The sequence below is a fragment of the Penicillium psychrosexuale genome (genome assembly GCF_028828465.1).
Source record: "Penicillium psychrosexuale strain IBT 29551 chromosome Unknown utg000002l, whole genome shotgun sequence".
Classification (NCBI taxonomy): domain Eukaryota; kingdom Fungi; phylum Ascomycota; class Eurotiomycetes; order Eurotiales; family Aspergillaceae; genus Penicillium; species Penicillium psychrosexuale.
Genome location: NW_026643187.1, coordinates 1,975,300 through 1,994,395, shown reverse-complemented (window position 1 = coordinate 1,994,395; position 19,096 = coordinate 1,975,300). Strand labels below are relative to the sequence as shown.

Below are 19,096 nucleotides of genomic sequence, written 5' to 3'. Positions count from 1 at the left end.
GACCTATATCCCTGAGGATGTAGAATTTAATAATCTGATCTAGTTGGCCTAAAATGATATTAGCATGTGTTCTGGGATGTCTTTCAGATTTGTACGGAGTACAAGCGTGGTAAAAGGCATAAACCGTACATAGCACTTTTCTATGTACGACAAAGGGGTGTAAAAATTCAAGTTGAAATTAAAATACCCTCAAGTCATCCTCTCTCTCATAAATCAGAGTCATAAGGATTCGAGTCATGGAATTTAAATCGTAGCGATCGTAAATCCAAAACAATGACGAGGGCCTCCCGCAGGGCTTGGCACATTATGTAATCTAATTACGGAGCTGCACCAGACCGAGCTCTGCTTCTCCATCACCAGCTTACAATCCACTTGCATTACTCTTTACTTGCAGAATTTCATCTATCTCTGCTTTGTAACACCATCTTCTGCTCACCTGCTTGATACCTACCTCTCCCACGCCGGTTCAGTTTCCCCCCGACTTGGTCCCCAGCTACCATCAGAAATGGCCAACGAGGGCGAACGGCCAACCTCCGCCGACAAGGGCAAGGGCAAGGTTGATGATGTTCGCGAGTTGAGCGGCAAGAACACCGAAAATGGCGAAAAGCCAGCAGACGAAAAGAAGAAAGATGAGGCATCTAAAGATGGTACGTTGCGATAAGGCATTTCCAAGTTCTCGCACCGGAGCATGTGGTCTCTCTCAAGGGTCCACGGTGGCACTCAAAGCAACATTCTGACGAAAACTACACACAGAGGAACTCAGTGAAGAAGATCAACAATTGAAAAGCGAGCTTGAGATGCTCGTTGAGCGGTTAAAGGTACAGTTACTATCCTGTCCCGTGCGCATAGCACAATGACGTTAATCATCTTTTTTGCTCATAGGAACCCGATACCTCGCTCTATGGGCCTGCTTTGGACGCAATCAAGAACTTTATCAAAACTTCTACATCCTCCATGACAGCTGTTCCTAAGCCTCTCAAGTTCCTCCGACCGCATTATGATGACCTGACAGCGCTATACGAGAAATGGGCCCCCGGCCCTGTGCAGGTTGGTTCTGCAGCGCTTCCATCGCTTTGTGACAATCTAACAGTATCCTTTTTTCTAGAACTCGCTAGCTGACATGCTGTCGGTGCTTGGAATGACCTGCGGAGACGAAGAGAAGCTGGATACCATCAAATACCGCCTGTTGGCCAAGTCGGAGGATCTTGGCTCCTGGGGCCACGAGTATGTCCGACATCTCGCGCTGGAACTCGGACAGGAGTATCAGAACCGGTTGAACGCAGACCAGGATACCCAGGATCTAGTGGACCTTGCGTTGTCGCTGGTGCCCTATTTCCTGAGTCATAATGCCGAAGCTGATGCGGTTGATCTCATGAGCGAACTGGAAATCATCGAAGATATCCCTCAATTCGTTGACGAGAACACATACGCTCGAGTCTGCTTGTATATGGTCAGCATGGTCAATCTACTCACTTACCCTGAAGATCAGCAATTCCTTCGAACCGCCCACGGGATCTACGTCCGCTACAACAAACTTTCGCAAGCAATCGTGCTCGCTATCCGTTTGAATGACATTGATCTTATCAAGAGCGACATCCATGCCACGACTGACAAATCGTTGAAGAAACAGATGGCATTCCTTGTCGCTCGGCAGCAGATCTGGCTCGACCTCCCGGCCGAAGATGAGGAGGGAGAGGCCTTGGCTGATTGTCTCAATAACACTTCTATTCCGAAGCACTTCAAATCCCTGGCCAAGGAACTCAATATTCTGGACCCCAAAATGCCGGAGGATATTTACAAGACACATCTTGAGAGCAGTCGCGGAGCCGGGCTCACCAATCTTGATTCGGCACGACACAACTTGGCCAGCGCCTTTGTCAACTCGTTTGTTAACGCCGGCTTCGGTAACGATAAGATGATGCTAGTGGAGGGTGATAAGGGCCCGTGGGTGTGGAAGACCAAGGATGATGGCATGCTTTCCACAACTGCGTCACTGGGTATGCTGCTACACCGTGATGTCGAGGATGGGTTGGATAAGATCGACAAGTTCACCTACGCGCAAGAAGACCAGGTTAAGGCTGGTGCACTGCTCGCTATTGGTATCCTGAACTCCGGCGTCCGACTTGATTCCGACCCCGCCCTTGCCCTCTTGAGTGATCCCGACAACCTTGAGGCGAAGAGCGTGCCGATGAGAGTTGCATCCATCATGGGTCTTGGTTTAGCATATGCCGGATCCAACAAGGAAGAACTGCTTGAGGTCCTCCTTCCCATTGTGGAGGACGCCTCACTAGACATGCAACTGTCTGCCATGGCAGCAGTTTCACTGGGTCTCATCTTTGTTGGTTCATCCAACCACCAGGTTAGCGAGGCAATTGCGACGACTTTGATGGATGAGGAACGTCAGAAGCAGCTCAAGGACAAGTGGACAAGGTTCATGGCCCTTGGTCTGGCACTTCTGTACTTTGGCCGTCAAGAGGAGGTTGATGTCATCCTTGACATTCTCAAGGCAGTTGATCACCCCATGGCTAAGCCCACTTCAGTCCTTGCCTCAGTATGCGCTTGGGCAGGCACTGGTACGGTGCTCAAGCTACAAGAGCTTCTCCACATCTGCAATGACATCATTGAAGAAAAGGAGGAGAACAAGGGTGATGAGCTAGTCCAGTCGTATGCTGTTCTCGGTCTGTCTCTCATTGCGATGGGTGAGGATGTCGGACAGGATATGATTCTCCGCCAGTTCGGTCACCTCATGCACTACGGATCTAGCAATATTCGCCGGGCTGTTCCCCTGGCTATGGGCTTGATCAGCCCCAGCAACCCACAAATGAAGGTTTACGACACACTGTCCCGGTATAGTCACGACAATGACAACGATGTTGCCATTAATGCCATCTTCGCCATGGGTCTCTGTGGCGCTGGTACCAACAATGCCCGTATCGCACAGCTTCTCCGGCAATTAGCCAGCTACTACCACCGCGACCAGAACTCACTATTCATGGTTCGCATCGCCCAGGGTCTTCTACACATGGGCAAGGGTACCATGACGCTCAATCCCTTCCACACCGACCGACAGGTCCTTTCCCGTGTCTCAGCAGCGGGTTTGCTTACTGTGCTTGTATCACTCATCGATGCCAAGCAATTCATCCTCGCTGAACACCACTACCTGCTATACTTCCTCATCACCGCCATGTTCCCCCGCTTCCTTATTACCCTCGATGAGGACCTTCAGCCACTCACCGTCAATGTCCGCGTCGGTCAGGCTGTGGACGTGGTCGGCCAGGCGGGTCGCCCAAAGACCATCACTGGATGGCAGACTCAGAGCACACCGGTCCTGCTGGCACACGGTGAGAGAGCTGAGCTTGAGGATGAGCAATACATCCCTCTGAGCAGCACTCTCGAAGGCTTGGTTATCTTGCGTAAAGTAAGTGCCCTTATCTCAAGTCAGACATACCAGTACTAACCTATCTTCCAGAACCCGGACTACGAAAACCCCGAATAAGCAAGCTAGACTAGATATTCCCCGATTTACATCCATTGCTCGCAACCAGCGGGACTCTTATAGTGGTCGGGTTATCGTTGGATCTAATGTATTCAGAACGAATGAAGAATAGCATGGATTTATCTCACAATTTTTATATATGTTCAACTGCTCGCATCTATGAGTAGACTACGTATTTTCGACTAACCCCTTGACTTTCATCTACATTCGAAGATATCCAGTCAAGACCTTGTAATTGTCGCATATTTTTCTCCAATGAACGCGAGAGCTATCAAGGTTCTCATCCCGGATAGGAAATAGGGCATAGGGCTAGGTTCTTATCAACTTTTTCCTCCGCCGCATCGTTGACTGGTCTTGAAGTTCTGGTCTCCAGCGTAACAATTTATGGAAATCGGAAGAAAGTGAAAAGCTCCTTCATTTCCTCACAATCATGAAACTCGACGCTAAGGCTATTCGCTACCTCACCTCCGAAGATTTCCGAGTTCTAGCAGCGGTACTTATCGGCCCCTCCCCTTGGGTTTACCCCGCGATGTTCTTCCTTTGGGGATATTCTGTCGCGAATCATTAGCTAACATGTAAATTATTTCTAGTGTGAAGCTGGCAGCCGGAATCATGAGGTCGTTCCAACGCCGTTGATCGCGCAACTTTCGGGCCTCCGGGGCGGCAGCGGTGTCAATCGTGCAATCTCAAACCTCGCGAAAATCAATTTGATTGCAAAGGTCAAGAATGCCAAGTGTATGCATTCCCTTTACTTTTGCATCTGATCTTATCACTGATACATGTATTCTGCATATAGATGACGGCTACCGACTCGCATACGGAGGATTGGATTACCTTGCGCTGCACGCGCATCAAAAGTCGAAGGTCATCTATTCGGTTGGCAACCAAATCGGCGTGGGAAAGGAATCAGACATCATTGTGGTGGCAGAAAGCACCGGAGCGCAACGTATTATGAAAATCCACCGTCTCGGCCGTATCTCGTTCCGAACAGTCAAGACGAACCGTGACTACCTACGACACCGCAGCTCAGCCTCATGGATGTACATGTCTCGATTGGCAGCAATGAAGGAGTTCGCTTTCATGAAGGCTCTGCACGAGAACGGATTCTCTGTCCCCGACCCCATCGCCCAGAACCGACACACCATCGTCATGAGTCTAATTGATGCTTTCCCTCTGCGCCAAATCTCAAAAGTCGCTGACCCCGCTGGGCTATACTCCGAACTTATGAATATCATCTTGGATCTTGCCCGATATGGTCTTATCCATGGTGATTTCAACGAGTTCAATATCCTTATCAAGGAAGAGTTAGACCCCGAAATGAAGGGGAAAGAACTTACTGAGGAAGAGGAAGATGAGCATATCCGGCTGGTCCCGGTTCTCATTGATTTTCCGCAGATGTTGTCTGTCGACCACGTTAACGCTGAAATGTATTTCGACCGTGATGTGGAATGTATCAAGCGGTACTTCAAGCGCAAGTTCCACTTCGTGAGCGACTCAAAGGGCCCCACTTTCGCCGAGGCTAGAAAGAAGCTCCTCAAAAATCCTGGGAAGCGTCTGGATGTCGAAGTTGAAGCCTCGGGCTTCTCACGCAAGATGGCCCGTGAGCTCGAGGCTTATATGGTAGAGGTGGGAGTCAAAGGAGATGGGGAGGCTAATGATAGCGACGACGATGAGGATGAGGATGAGGATGATGAGGAAGAGTCTGGATCTGAAGCCGAAGAGGCCAGTGATGCCCACGAGACCAAGAACTCCGAAGACATCGATGACAGCACCAAGCGACTCGAAGAACTCCGAGTCTCGGGGTCGGCGGAGCAGTAAAAGAAAAGATCCTGGGCCTTTTTAATGACTATTTACGATGAATAAAGCATGTAATATAGGTTTTCAAAATTTCTTATCAAGGGAGAACTTATAGAATACCCAAACTCTTCATTTCGAAAGGAAATATCAACAAGATACCTCATACTATACCAAAAACGCATTGTAATCAATTCTGACTCCTGACTTGAATGTCCAACAACGAGTGTTGCGTCGTTCACTATTGGCGTATATATAGAAGTCATGTGATCATATCGGCCAACGCAGTTTTGATTCGCGATCCGCAAGCACCTCCAACCCCCAGATTCCTCCACTCAACAACACGATGGTGCGTCTCAGCAGTGTTCAGGCGAAAGCCCTGCGCCGCCTACAAAACCAGGCTGGGGTCCAACCAACCCAAAAAAACAAATGGCCCAGCGTCATCGGCAAGCCCGTGTATATGTACGTTGCCCAAAATTTCCAAGAACCTCAATTCGGGTCGACCCAAACAGCGTCTCAACAAACTCGACCGGCTCAATTGAATATTTGCCATAAACATCAAAAGCACTACAGCTAATTCTTCGCCTCATTAGGCCTGAATTCCGCGTCGCTCTAGTCCGCACCCCCAACCTCACCCCCCGATATGCTCAATTCCGCGTCCCCCTCAACTTCAACAAGTTCGATCTCCGCAGCTACCTATGGCACTTGTACGGAGTCGGAACCCTCAGCATCCGCAGTTATGTCCAGGCACAGCCAATTACACGAATCTCGCGTGACAACAAGGGCTTCGGCCCGTGGCGCCGACCTAAGTCGCAGAAGCGCATGACCGTTGAATTGAAGGAGCCCTTCGTGTACCCCAAGGAGCCGAAGGATCTGACTGAGTATGTGCCGCCCATCCTTATCGTTTTCGTCTTGTTCAAGTTCAATTCCGTTGTCTTCCGTCTCTACATTCCCAATACTACACATGCACCTCCAACCAGACGGGACATTTTAACTAATCAATTTCCACCAATAGATGGGAGAATGAAGGCTGGAGAAAGGCCGAGAAGTTCCAGATCGACCTACAAGAAAAGGAGAATCCCAAGCCGAACAAGGGTGAAAAGCCCGATGAAGAGTTGCGCCAAGCCTATAAGGAGCAGGCCAAGGCGCTGCTCGAGAAGAAGGAGACTTGGAGACCGACCTGGAAGGCTCTGGGCTTGGAGCCACACCAGGCGGCTAAGAATGGAGGGTTCGTCCCTGCTGCTACGTTGCCGGCTTGGTATGCTAAGCAGCGGAAGCACGGAGCGCGGTAATCGGTTTCTGTTTTGATGAGATTCCTAGCATTGTTCTTCATGATTTTTTTCCATCCCCTCCATTGGGGAAAATTGGTGTTTCTTGCTCTATCTTCTGGTCCATGTTAGTTTGGCTGGATCCGTGTATTATACTCTTGGGGTAGATTGTATACATCTTGAATATGGCGTATCATCTTTTCTGATCTAATCTAGTCAAGGTTTACATGAATTTTATGATAGAATAGATTTCGTAAATTGTGAATTGTGGTGTTAGTGTTAGTACTGAACCCGGTATGTTGAGTGATATAGACACGAAATATTGACTGGCATGAACGCATCACGGAAGACAATCTGATTAAATACAAGTCAATGGTGCCTCTGGCTATTATACGCTATGCAAAAATGAGGGTAAGGGAGGGGGGGGGGGGGGGGGGACCGCGAGAGGCAAAGCCCCTTGAACTTATAGTGTTGAGAACGGTTTACAGTCGGCTCTCAACAAAGTTCATCTGGTGCTGGCCCGGCCACTGCGCATCGGGCCAGACATGGCGCAATCCTTCCCAGATGTGTCTGTGAAACAATTGTTAGCAGTTATTAAACCAAGGTTAGGAAGGGATGACATACTTGACATAGATGATTTCCAGACCATCCTTGACTTCCTGTGGGACATCTTTGACGTCTTTCCGATTGTGGTCCGGCAGCAGCACGGTCTTGACGCCCGCCCGCAGAGCACCAATCAGCTTCTCTTTGATACCGCCGACGGGCATAACCCGGCCGCGGAGAGAAACCTCGCCGGTCATGGCGATCTGCGGTGGGACAGGTTTGTTGCTAAACAAGGAAACCAAGGCAACAGTGTGGGCAAGACCAGCCGAAGGTCCATCCTTGGGGATAGCGCCGGAGGGGCAGTGGACGTGCAGGCTACGGCTCTTCATTATATCTTCACTGGGATCGTGAGTCAGACCGAGCTCGAAGGAGTGTGCCTTCACCCACGTCAGGGCTACTTCGACAGATTCCTTGAGCACGTCGCCCAGCTTACCGGTTAGCTGGACGCGTCCGTTGCCGGGCATGTCTGCCACCTCGATGAACAGAATGCTACCCTGGCCACCAGTAGAGTAGGCGACAAGGCCTGTGACAACACCGGGACGACCGTGCTTCTCGGTGATCTCCTCCTCAAATCTCTCGATCCCGAGGATATCCTCCAGATCATCGACAGATACAACAGGGTTATAATCGGCTAGGCGATCGGCATCCCCGGCGTCGGCAAATTGGACGGCCTTATGGCGACATATAGAGCCAAGTTCCCGCTCTAGGTTGCGAACACCTGACTCACGGGTATATGAGGTGATGGTTTTATCAATCACTTCGTCCGACAGATTTACTTGGTCCTCGTTGAGACCATTAGATCGAATCTGCTTCGGAATCAGGTGTTGCTTGGCAATGTGCCGCTTCTCAACGGTGGTGTATCCTGACAGGGAGATGGTCTCCATGCGGTCAAGCAGAGGTGCCGGGATCGTGTCCAGGGAGTTGGCAGTAGCAAGGAAAAGAACCTTGCTCAGGTCGATAGGGATATTGATATAGTGATCGGTGAAGGTATGATTCTGCTCAGGATCAAGAACCTCCAGCATGGCAGCGGCCGGGTCTCCTTGGAAGTTGGCGCCGCCGACCTTGTCAATCTCATCCAGTAGAATGACCGGGTTTGAAACACCGACCTTCTTCAACCCATTCACAATCAAACCAGGCATAGCTGCAACATATGTGCGCCGATGGCCCCGGATTTCCGCCTCGTCTCTGACACCACCAAGGGAGATCCGGTGGAATTTCCGGCCAAGCGAAGCAGCAACAGACTTGGCTAAACTGGTCTTTCCAGTTCCAGGGGGTCCTACCAGAAGCAAGATAGGGGACTTGTCGGTCATACGCTTGGACTTGAGGATCTCAAGGCGGGTCTCCAATGCAATCCGGTCAGACTCTGACAGCAGGGGGACATCATGATCGACATCTCCAGCTGCCGAGGCGTCCAAGTCCCTGGAAAGTCCTGAGATCTGGCGTTCAACATCCGAGTTGGTGGACTGCTTCAGGCGCAACACGGCCAAATACTCCAGTAGTCGCTTCTTGATTCGCTCCAGGCCGTAGTGGTCCTCATCCAGCTGCTTCCTGGCGTTCTTCAATGTGTCCGGTCCAAGCTGGTCCTCTGTCGCTTTGGTCCATGGGATTTCTGACAAGTTTTCCAGATAAGTCCGGCAAACACCGTACTCGGCATTGGCAGGGTTCATCTTTCGCAGGCGTTTCAATTCCTTGTCCGCAACTTTCTGAGCTTCGGGACTAAGCTGCGCATCATTCAACTTCTGCTGTAGCTCATCTACTTCATTGGGCTCCTTCTCTTCGTCGTTGCCCCGCCCACCAGGGGGTGTCATGCCTGAGAGGCCCGAAATTGCACGCTTTGCGAGCAACTCGCGATCACGGGGGTCAATATGACTGATATCCATGGCGGAGGAGGGGAACGAGGTCGAGCCAATCGAGGTGACCCTGACACTACTCTTAATATGCTGTGCCTGTCTGGTGAGGATCTCAACAACCCTCTCCAAGCGTTCCTTGACATCCAGCGAGCCGAGGATACGTAGCTTTTCCTCAAAGCTTGCGTCAGATACATCCGCCATGAAATCCGCCAGCTTCCCCGCTTGTGTCAATTCTGTCTTTGATATATAGAGCTCGAATTTTCGGGCAACGAGTGGCGAGAGACGAGAGGAGGCTGCCGACAGCAATGAGGAGAGACGTAAGAGAGTAAGAAGCTCTCGAGAGAGCTGTCTCAATTGTTGGAATAGCACAGCGACTTCTGCATCGCCTTGGCCAGAGTCTAGAAGTATAGGAAGTATGATTAGCCATGTGGTCTTTGTGCTTTGTGTCTGTGGAAACTAACTTGATTCGTCATGAATGAAGACCTCAGCCTCAAAGTATGGGCGGTCTCGTAGGACCTTCTTAATAGAGAATCTTTGCCAACCTTGGACAAGTAAAAATGGCTCCGAGTAGGCCCGGCGCTGAACTCCGATGACTTTGCCAACAGTTCCGCATCGGAACAAGTCCTCTTTCCGTGCCTGACCGGCGTCAATTGAGTCATATTGCTCCTTTCGCTCTGAATCCGAGTCGTCGCCTTCGAGGAGCTGCTGTCCATCCCGGCTCAAAAACGGTGAGTTGAGTGGAACACATCCGAAGGTGATAGTATTCGCATCTCGCTTCGAAGGCTTGTCCACTAGTGACGACAGAAGGTTGGCGAGATCGGGACGGTTGGAGACTGGAATGCGTAGAGTCACGCCCGGTAGCAGGACCGAGCCCTTGGGAAGAGGTACAAGGGGAATCTTAGTAGTTCTACCGTTGGATCCCATCTTGTACGGGCCCTAGTGATGATGGAATAGGGTGGCAAAGATAGGAATCCGGGAATATGAAGTATGAAGGTGTAAATGTAAATTGTATGGAGAATGAGGAATCAGTGATGGGACAAGCGATGGAGGGGATGTGAATGGATTATATGAAGAGGAGAGATGGCCGGGGAGGTTCCAGAAGCACGTAGATGAGATGGGAAGTCCGGGGGAGATAAGTCGCATGCCTCGCAATCTCCACGCCCTGTAGCCGAGGTTGATGATCAACCGGGGAAGAATTAAGGGATTTGCCGTTGATGGTTTATATCTAATCTGATAGATCTACATGCATTGTAATAACTATGAGTCTACTATTCTTATTCATTTATTCCTATTTCCCAGATTATTGTGCCCAACGTCGTAATCTCTGTTCAGGTGATCTGCACGTGTCCCGTGATCGGAGTTCTCCAAACCCACTTCGCCTCTTCGCCTGACTTTCCTCGGCGATCTGGTATCTTGCGGGCATAGCTCATACAACCCCGTACACATCTACTCGCATACTCTCTAAGCCTATTCTCTGCATACGCTTTCTTTACGCCTCAAAATGACTACCCCCGCCCCCACCAAAAAGACCTTTACCATCGGCACCCGCAAATCTAAACTGGCTCTGCTCCAGACAGACTTAGTCCTCGAGGCATTGAAGAAGGCATTCCCGCAATATGAATATAAGGTATTCTCCAAGGAGACAACCGGTGACCTGAACACCACTATCGCACTACGGGATTTCACCACCAAGAACCTGTGGACGGAGGAATTGGAGGAATTGATGATCAACGGACAGGTCGATCTTATCGTCCACTCGCTGAAAGGTCTGATAATATCCCAATCTCACACAGAGTAGCTGTTTCTACCCTAAAAAAGAGCTGACGACGACTTATGCAATCTTATCAGATGTCCCCACTACTCTCCCCTCTTCCTGCAAGCTAGGCCCGACTATGCCCCGCGAAGATAGCAGGGATGTACTTGTGGTGAAACAAGGGTTGCCATACAAAAGTCTTTCCGAGATCCCCGCCGGGTCCGTAGTTGGAACCTCGTCCATCCGCCGCACAGCACAGTTGGCCCAGAAATACCCCCACCTGAAAGTCCAGGATGTCCGTGGCAACATCGGCACTCGCCTATCAAAGCTAGATGCTGAAGATAGCCCGTACACCTGTGTCATTCTTGCCGCTGCTGGTCTGCTGCGTCTTGATTTGACGGATCGTATCACCCAATATTTGGACTCCAAGAACAGCGGCATGCTCTATGCTGTCGGACAGGGTGCCCTTGGCATCGAAATTCGCAAGGAAGACGCTGTTTTGCAGAATATGTTGGACACGATTGGTGATCAAGATACCACATTCTCGGTCTTGGCTGAGCGCAGTCTTTTGCGGACTCTTGAGGGAGGCTGCAGTGCCCCGCTAGGCGTTGAAACCGAATGGGTCCAAAATGCGCAGGGTGCCAAGCAGTTGCGAATGCGGTCTGTGGTCGTCAGTGTCGATGGCAAAGAATGTGCTCAGGTAGAATTGGAAGCCGACGTCACCTCTGCTGAAAGTGCTGAGGCCTTCGGCGTCACCGTAGCCAAGGCCCTGGTCGCCGACGGCGCTGGAGACATTCTCGAGGCTATCCAACAGAACAAGGCCAAGGAGACTGTTTCTACTGCAGTCTGAATGTTCAGGTCAACTTTTACTGTAACTAGGCAGATATACCCTGTTGAAAATGAAGTGAATGAGTTTTCTTGTCTGGTATACCCGTACTCGCTCAATATATCAAGGATATTCACCAAGAACCCCGTCTATCGTGGCTGTTTGGACATAGTAAAGCAGCCCTGTTCATGTCGGTTATTTTACATTATCCCCGATTCAGTGTGTTTCCAGCACCCTTCGGATTAGCTTCCGTGTACTCGTCCCAATTTCGTGCCTTCATCGTTTCCTGGTCGGCAATGTTGTGATCATCCTCGTCAACTTGCGGTTTGATGCCAGACTTCTCGCCTCCTCCTTCAATGACATTTCCTCGCCTGTGTTCTTCCTCGAGATATTCATCAATTGTCATGGTAGGAAGGTTATGACCCGAACGAAAGACTCCTTGTTGCATTTCTGAGCGCCGACCCAACAACGTGAACGGCTGCATTGGTTTTCCTTTGCTGTTCAGGATAGGTCCACCTCTGCCTCCCTTCAAGAGCTGTGACATTGAAGGATCTAGCCTCTCTGAGTAATTCAAACCTCCAATATTGCTTCGCTGTCTGGGATCGTCCGTCGGTGGAGGGCGAGGCGGCGCATTGCGCATACCTGAAAGTATCGACAATTCTTGGATCAGGAGATCTAAGGCCTGGAAGGTCTGGTGGGTGTAGAGCTGAAGCTCCGCTAGGTAGAGGGATCGGGTGTCATCGTCGTCGCTTTGCAGTCGAGCTTCGTTGCGTCCGAAATACTTTAGATGGGGTAAGCAAGAACGCCAAACAATATCCAGCAAAGGATCCCGCATACCTCCAGTTTCTGCTTTAGTTCTTTTTCTTCCCGAAACCGTGTCACTTTAATTTCCCGTCTGGCGGCAGCGTCGTTAGCTGGCGCCAGGGTAAAAGAGGTCGGATTGGCCATGTATTGCTCAAAGAGCTTCTTATCACCGCCAGAGAGTAGCAGGTACTCATCCAAGCGCATCAGGTATTTCTCATATTCTTCGAGCGCACGCTTGAGGACGGCTTCACGATCTGAGGTAGAAACTCGCTGAAAGAGCTCGGCTAGATGAAATTCCAGTGTCATGTACCTGGACAACAAATCAGCCGAATGGGCAACGCAATGCCGGAATCAAGGTGGCGTACTGGAGATCACCGGTCGAAATGTCTTCCAACAACTCATTAGAACTAAACAAGGACAGCATGCTCACTTGACGCTGGCATTCTTGGAATTTGGCTATCGTCGCATTCACCTCGTCTCGGTAGGTCTCAGCGTTGGTGTCACCCCGCGATCCCAGTGCATCTTTTTGCTCCTTTGCTGATGCAAATAGAGAGCGAAGACTCTGTGGTTCTTCCATTGGTTCAGATATTGACCTTGTGGGCTTAGATTAGGTCGGAGATAGTGTATGAGAGGTAGGGGTTCACATGTCCCCCGCGATCTGGATCTGAGTTTTGGAAATACGATAAGGCGATAAGGCCAAGCTTTTATCCGATAGGCATTTGATAAAGAAGCTCATACTTCGATCCTCAACCTTTTGACTTCTATACTTGTTCCAAGGTTAGTATGAAAACTATACGCTTAGTCCAAAGGCTTTCACTCTTATATGAGTCGATATATGTTCTTTCTGTATACTGAGTGGCGGGTTTGTGCTGATATGTGTTCATTCCACTCTTATTCTCCTCTAGGGCTCTCCTTCGTTTTAGTCTCTCTATAGATAGTCGTTATTTTTCAATCGTTTACGGCTCAATTCTCTTATTATACTCATTTTAGCATGTGCACAGGCACCTTCAGTCTTACTTTACATTCTCATCGGATGTCCTGCCTGGATGCATGAATGGATATATATAGGACGACAGGGCCTAGAAACATGTAATTTATGATATAATTTAAATGTAAATGCCCTCAATTTTTTAATAAAAAGAAAATGCAATATCAGTGGAATAGCAAAGAAAAGACTAAGGCAGTCATTCATGGATATTTGTTAAGCACATGGTCCCAATGCACCTACAAACATGTGCGATCTATCATTCTCACTTCACTTATGAGAAATTCATGCCTAAGTAGGACGGGGTATAAAAACGTATTATGTCGTCGGCGCTTGCTAAGTAAAATACGGTTTCCTCTCTTGCCCGGGTTTGATTTTACTTCCGTAGCTTTATTTATTCTTCCTCTTCCTCTTCCTCAACATTTCTTCTTCTTCAACATATTCTAGCACAGAATAAGCCAGCTAAGATGGAGGCTGAAGATACTAGCTCAGATCTATCTGGCGACGAAGCTGCGACCCCACAATTGACGGTGTCGCACCGATACAGAACTCAAAATGCTATGTTCAATGCGCTGTAAGTTCTTGATATATCTTAGCTTGAAGGCCAATGCTGACAGTTTGGAAGGCTTGAAGACCATGTCGTCAACGGGCCAAAAGACGGTCCCAATGCATCACATATCGAACTATCTGATGCGGAACTTTCAACTGCTCGTTTGCTCGCGAATACAGAGCCCGGGGGTGGAGTTCTAGATCCTCGCGAATACCAAATCGAGCTCTTTGAAAGAGCACGGGCTAGCAACACGATCGCGGTTCTCGACACAGGGTCTGGGAAGACTTTAGTGGCCGTGCTTTTGCTCAAGCATATTCTCCAAATCGAACTCAACAAACGTGCAAATGGCGCAAGTCCTCGCGTTGCCTTTTTCCTGGTCGACAGTGTGACTTTGGTTTTTCAACAGTCTGCGGTATTGAGGAACAATCTCGATCAAAGAGTCGCTCATTTTTATGGCAATCTGGGACCCGATCTTTGGGACCAACAGACGTGGAACAGGCATCTTGAAAAGTACATGGTGATTGTATGCACGGCGGAGATACTAAACCAATCTCTACTGAATGGCCATATAAGAATTGACCAGATCAATCTTCTGATCTTCGATGAAGCTCACCATGCCAAGAAGGAGCATCCGTATGCTCGGTATGCAGCCCATTGTTCAATTATAACATGATGACAAGAGCTGACATTTATTAGTATCATCCGAGACAGCTATCTGAAAGCGGATCCTGAAAAGCGCCCAAGGATCTTCGGGATGACCGCTTCCCCGGTTGATGCTAAGTGTGACATAGCGGAAGCAGCAATGTGAGCACCCTAACTAACCGAAAGTGGAAGCTTTTGCTGACTGTATATAGCCAACTTGAGACTCTTTTAGATAGTCGCATTGCAACAACCTCAGATCTTACCCTCCTGCGGAATTTCGTGAACAAGCCAATGGAAGAGGAATGGGTCTACGACAAGCTTCCTCCGCCGTTTGAGACCAATCTACATGGTACTTTGAAAATCAAGTATGGTGATATGCCAATACTAGAGGGCGCATTTCGATTTGCATCGGTTGCAAGCTCAGAATTAGGGGCTTGGTGCGCAGACCAGGTATGGGCCTTGGCCCTGGCTGACGAAGTGCTGCCCAAGCTGGAGGGTAGTATCGGAAAAGCCACCGATTCTGATCCCCAGGATTCTGAAAAGGCCTCAGAGGACATAAAGCGGATCCAAGAAGCCAACCAGCTTGTCAAGGAATACATTGAAAACCAGGCATTTACGCCGACTGATCTCAGCTCCAAAGTAGAGCTTTTAATGAGAAAGCTGCAAGAACAGTTTGCTAAGTCGCCAGATACCAAATGCATTGTGTTCACACAACGGCGCAATACAGCTAAAATAATGTTACAGCTGTGCGAAAAGCTGCAAATCCCAAACCTCCGTCCCGATGCCTTGGTTGGTGTTCGCAAAGGAGATGCTCTAGGAATGAATTCCACGTTTCGTCGGCAGTTTCTTGTCTTGGTCAAGTTCCGAAAAAGTGAAGTCAACTGCTTGGTGAGCTTTTACACGACCCGAAAAAACAACTTATAGAGAAAGTCTAATCATTTCCAGTTTGCAACATCGGTCGCAGAGGAAGGCCTTGACATCCCAGATTGTAACCTGGTGGTTAGGTATGTCATTCACCATTCTAATCACAACTGTTACTTTTACTGACTAGCAAAGATTCGATCTGTTTGACACGGTTATTCAATATGTCCAAAGCCGAGGCCGTGCCAGAAGCGCCGATTCAGTGGTTAGATTTCCTTCCCCTTTATGAGACGCAATTGATTTACTCACTACTCTGCAGTACGCAACTATGGTCGAAAGTGGCAATCACAACCACAGCATGAGACTACAGGAAGTTCGAAGAGCAGAGGTAAGGGTGCTTCGCAGGTAATAAAGCACTGAACTAACTGACATAAACAGCACCTCATGAAGAATTTCTGCAATCTGCTGCCGGAGGATCGAAAATTGTACGGAGTCGATCACGATACGAAAGGGCTTATTCACGAGGAAGATAGGAAGAGAACATACACCATCCCGAGCACAGGTGCCATGTTAACCTGTCGCCATGCGATTGGTGTATTGGCACGATTTGCCAGCTCATTGGTAAGAATCAATTTGCCTCTGTTGGCTTTCATCAAAGCTAACGCTGACCAAATTCTAGCAATACGAAAATGAGATATCAGCATCGGTCACATACATTGTGATGTCAGAGAACGAATCATTCAGCTGTGAGATAATCATGCCGGAGAAGTCGCCTGTGCGAAGAGTGATTGGACGTTCCGAATCGAAGAAATCACTCGCCAAGCAGTCCGCTGCTTTTGATGCGTGTATGCTGCTTCGCCAAAAGAATCTGTTGGATGAGCACTTCAACTCTATCTACCACAAGCGCTTGCCAGCAATGCGCAATGCCAAACTGGCTATTACTTCAAAGAGGACTGATCAGTACCGAATGCGTACTAAGCCCTCAATCTGGGCTAGGCTGCAGGGAACCGTTCCCACACGCCTCTACGCGATAGTTATTCGTCTCATTCCATCAGAGTCTCTGGCTCGAGCTCATGGAAGTATTGTATTGCTTACACGAGAGCGAATCACTACAATTCCGACTTTCCCGGTCTTCTTGGATAAGGATATCGAGACTACGGTTCAGTCTTTGTGTATTGACGACTGCCTCGAGGTTGCTTCCAAAGAGCTCGAATATCTGACTGCATTTACACTTGCTGTCTTTCACGACGTGTTTCACAAGACCTATAAGCACGTCTCCGAACAGTTTCCATACTGGCTTGCGCCTGCTCGAGAAGATGTCGACACTGGAACGTCAACAAGTATCTTTGACATAATTGACTGGGCGGCTTTACAATATGTCCGAGATAACCCCAAGCTTATGTGGTCTACTGGCATGGAGCCAGAATCGTTGCTGACTCGATTCATCTACGACGACTGGAATGGAAAGTATCGATACTTCCCGCTTGCTATAGACCCCAATCTACGTCCTTCAGACCCACCCCCATCCTACGCACCATCTCGAAAATGGTCAGACAATATCATGAATTGGTCCTTGAGTTTGAGCAAAAATTCACGTCCCAAATTCTTCAACCGATGTATCTGGACCCAACCGGTCTTCCAGGCGGAGTTGATCTGCCTTCGGCGGAACTTCCTTGATAAAGCGGCCGAGGAAGAGAAAGCATCTAACTCGAGATGTGTCATTTGCCCTCAGCCCTTGGCTATATCGGCGGTTAGTTCTTCACCAGTATACGTTTCAGCTTATCCAATATGCTAACATGTAACTCAGATTTCCATGTCTGTGGCCGCGACGTGTTTTGTCTTTCCAGCAATTATCACGCGAATGGAGTCCTACCTGATCGCCCAGGAGGGATGCAATATGCTAGGTCTTGGTGGCATTAAGCTCGAGTATGCCCTGGAGGCCTTCACCAAGGATTCGGACAACACCGAAGAGCATCGGAGCCTACAGATTCACGTTCAGCGAGGAATGGGGAAAAATTACGAGCGCCTTGAACTACTAGGGGACTCTGTGCTCAAGATGGCAACATCCATTTCGCTCTTTATCCAAAATCCCGAGGATGATGAATACGACTACCACGTTAACAGAATGTGTCTCATCTGCAACAAGAACCTGTTCAGAAACGCAATTGAACTGAAACTCTATGAGTACATACGTAGCCGTGGGTTCTCTCGGTATGTTCTTTACATTTTGTCCTAACAATTGTGTGTTTTACTGACACTTAATCACAGGCATATGTGGTACCCCCCAGGTCTTTCGCTCGAGTATGGTCGGGACCACGCCAAGTTTTTTGCCAGTGAAGGTAAGCACTCCTTGGCCGAGAAGTCTATAGCAGATGTCTGCGAGGCATTGATAGGAGCATCGTTGCTCTCAGGAGGTGATGACAATCGGTATGACATGGCTATCAAAGCTGTCACCGTCTTCGTCAACAGTCAGAACCACACGGCAACCTCATGGGCAGACTACCTCTCTGCATATTCCATGCCTTTGTATCAGAACAGGGCAGCGGATGGATTTGAAAAGAACCTGGCCCAGCAGATCTTCGAGAAAGTAGGCTACGAGTTCAAGTACCCTCGTCTCCTGCGGTCGGCTTTCACGCATCCATCTTATCCATTGGCATGGGCCAAGGTGCCTTGTTATCAGAGGCTCGAGTTCTTGGGTGATGCACTCCTGGATATGGTGTGCGTGGAGCACTTGTTTCATCGGTTCCCCAACCGAGATCCGCAGTGGTTGACTGAACACAAGGTCCGTAAATTTTTTTTTTGCATAAAGTCAAGCCACAAGCAAGTACCGACTAACATTAATCAATAGATGGCTATGGTATCCAATAAATTTCTTGGTGCTTTGGCTGTAAAACTGGGGCTTCATGTTCATCTTCAGCATTTCAGCAATCCTCTCATGATCCAAAACAGCAAATACGCAGAGGAAATCCAGCTTGCAGAGAGCGAAAGCAACGGAGAGGTTGACTACTGGCTTTCGTCGTCAGATTCCCCAAAGGTATGTTCCCTATTTGACATGGACACAATCCACATGCTCACGAATTACAGTGTCTTCCCGACATGCTTGAGGCTTATCTGGGTGCTATATTTGTTGATTCTGGCTTTGACTTCACAGTTATTGAAGCCTTCTTCAACAGGCATATCCTACCATTTTTCCACGACATGTCTATTTACGACACATTTGCAAACAGACATCCAACGGTAAGATCATCTCCTGCCCCTGAGATTATATGCTTTATGCTAATAGGTCATAGACATTCCTTCATAGCCAAATGACTCACAGCTACCAATGCACCGATTACTGCTTGAAATCTGCAGAGGTCCCTGCCGTGGAGGGGGAGACTCCCAGGGTCTTTGCTGCGGTTATGGTGCACGGCCAATCCATTGCCAGCGCAGTCGCATCTTCTAGTCGGTATGCTAAAGTGAGGGCTAGTACCCGGGCATTGGCTGTTATTGATGGAATGTCTCTTTCCGAGTTCCGAGAGAAATACCACTGTGCTTGTCAAGGTGGGCAAGCCACCGTGGACCGCGCAAGTATCGGAACGGCAATTTGAAAAGGAGAGAAGTTGTGGAGGACAGATTGGGCGAAATTTGTTCCTTTGTTTCATTTTAGTGGCATTTGCAAATT

At 49.0% G+C, this 19,096-nt stretch overlaps 7 protein-coding genes across 7 annotated transcripts; 5 read left to right on the top strand and 2 right to left on the bottom strand.

Moving 5' to 3' along the window:
* Window positions 1-505: 505 nt before the first annotated feature.
* On the top strand, window positions 506-3,496 carry N7518_001895 (proteasome regulatory particle base subunit RPN1; the record flags this gene model as incomplete). The annotated part of the gene is made up of 5 exons (XM_057182823.1): window positions 506-647; window positions 754-818; window positions 883-1,047; window positions 1,106-3,418; window positions 3,470-3,496. 5 exons carry the CDS (start codon window positions 506-508, stop codon window positions 3,494-3,496), a joined length of 2,712 nt encoding a protein of 903 aa, XP_057044273.1.
* A 430-nt stretch (window positions 3,497-3,926) lies between these two features.
* On the top strand, window positions 3,927-5,314 carry N7518_001894 (protein kinase RIO2; the record flags this gene model as incomplete). Its single annotated transcript, XM_057182822.1, has 3 exons — window positions 3,927-3,989; window positions 4,087-4,231; window positions 4,293-5,314. 3 exons carry the CDS (start codon window positions 3,927-3,929, stop codon window positions 5,312-5,314), a joined length of 1,230 nt encoding a protein of 409 aa, XP_057044272.1.
* Window positions 5,315-5,636: 322 nt separating this feature from the next.
* N7518_001893 (mitochondrial 54S ribosomal protein uL23m) lies at window positions 5,637-6,582 on the top strand (the record flags this gene model as incomplete). Its single annotated transcript, XM_057182821.1, has 3 exons — window positions 5,637-5,752; window positions 5,884-6,171; window positions 6,306-6,582. 3 exons carry the CDS (start codon window positions 5,637-5,639, stop codon window positions 6,580-6,582), a joined length of 681 nt encoding a protein of 226 aa, XP_057044271.1.
* Window positions 6,583-7,040: 458 nt separating this feature from the next.
* Window positions 7,041-9,935, bottom strand: N7518_001892 (putative LON domain serine protease; the record flags this gene model as incomplete). The annotated part of the gene is made up of 3 exons (XM_057182820.1): window positions 7,041-7,128; window positions 7,183-9,409; window positions 9,473-9,935. 3 exons carry the CDS (start codon window positions 9,933-9,935, stop codon window positions 7,041-7,043), a joined length of 2,778 nt encoding a protein of 925 aa, XP_057044270.1.
* A 577-nt stretch (window positions 9,936-10,512) lies between these two features.
* Window positions 10,513-11,614, top strand: N7518_001891 (uncharacterized protein; the record flags this gene model as incomplete). The annotated part of the gene is made up of 2 exons (XM_057182819.1): window positions 10,513-10,777; window positions 10,830-11,614. The coding sequence occupies 2 exons, from the start codon at window positions 10,513-10,515 to the stop codon at window positions 11,612-11,614; spliced, it is 1,050 nt and encodes a 349-aa protein (XP_057044269.1).
* A 181-nt stretch (window positions 11,615-11,795) lies between these two features.
* On the bottom strand, window positions 11,796-12,971 carry N7518_001890 (IGBP1/TAP42 family protein; the record flags this gene model as incomplete). Its single annotated transcript, XM_057182818.1, has 3 exons — window positions 11,796-12,371; window positions 12,428-12,704; window positions 12,760-12,971. The coding sequence occupies 3 exons, from the start codon at window positions 12,969-12,971 to the stop codon at window positions 11,796-11,798; spliced, it is 1,065 nt and encodes a 354-aa protein (XP_057044268.1).
* Window positions 12,972-13,846: 875 nt separating this feature from the next.
* N7518_001889 (uncharacterized protein) lies at window positions 13,847-19,022 on the top strand (the record flags this gene model as incomplete). Its single annotated transcript, XM_057182817.1, has 14 exons — window positions 13,847-13,953; window positions 14,005-14,571; window positions 14,626-14,733; window positions 14,784-15,459; window positions 15,517-15,575; window positions 15,628-15,697; window positions 15,752-15,820; window positions 15,871-16,053; window positions 16,112-17,182; window positions 17,240-17,643; window positions 17,701-18,214; window positions 18,281-18,466; window positions 18,517-18,669; window positions 18,723-19,022. The coding sequence occupies 14 exons, from the start codon at window positions 13,847-13,849 to the stop codon at window positions 19,020-19,022; spliced, it is 4,467 nt and encodes a 1,488-aa protein (XP_057044267.1).
* Between the last annotated feature and the right edge of the window lie 74 nt (window positions 19,023-19,096).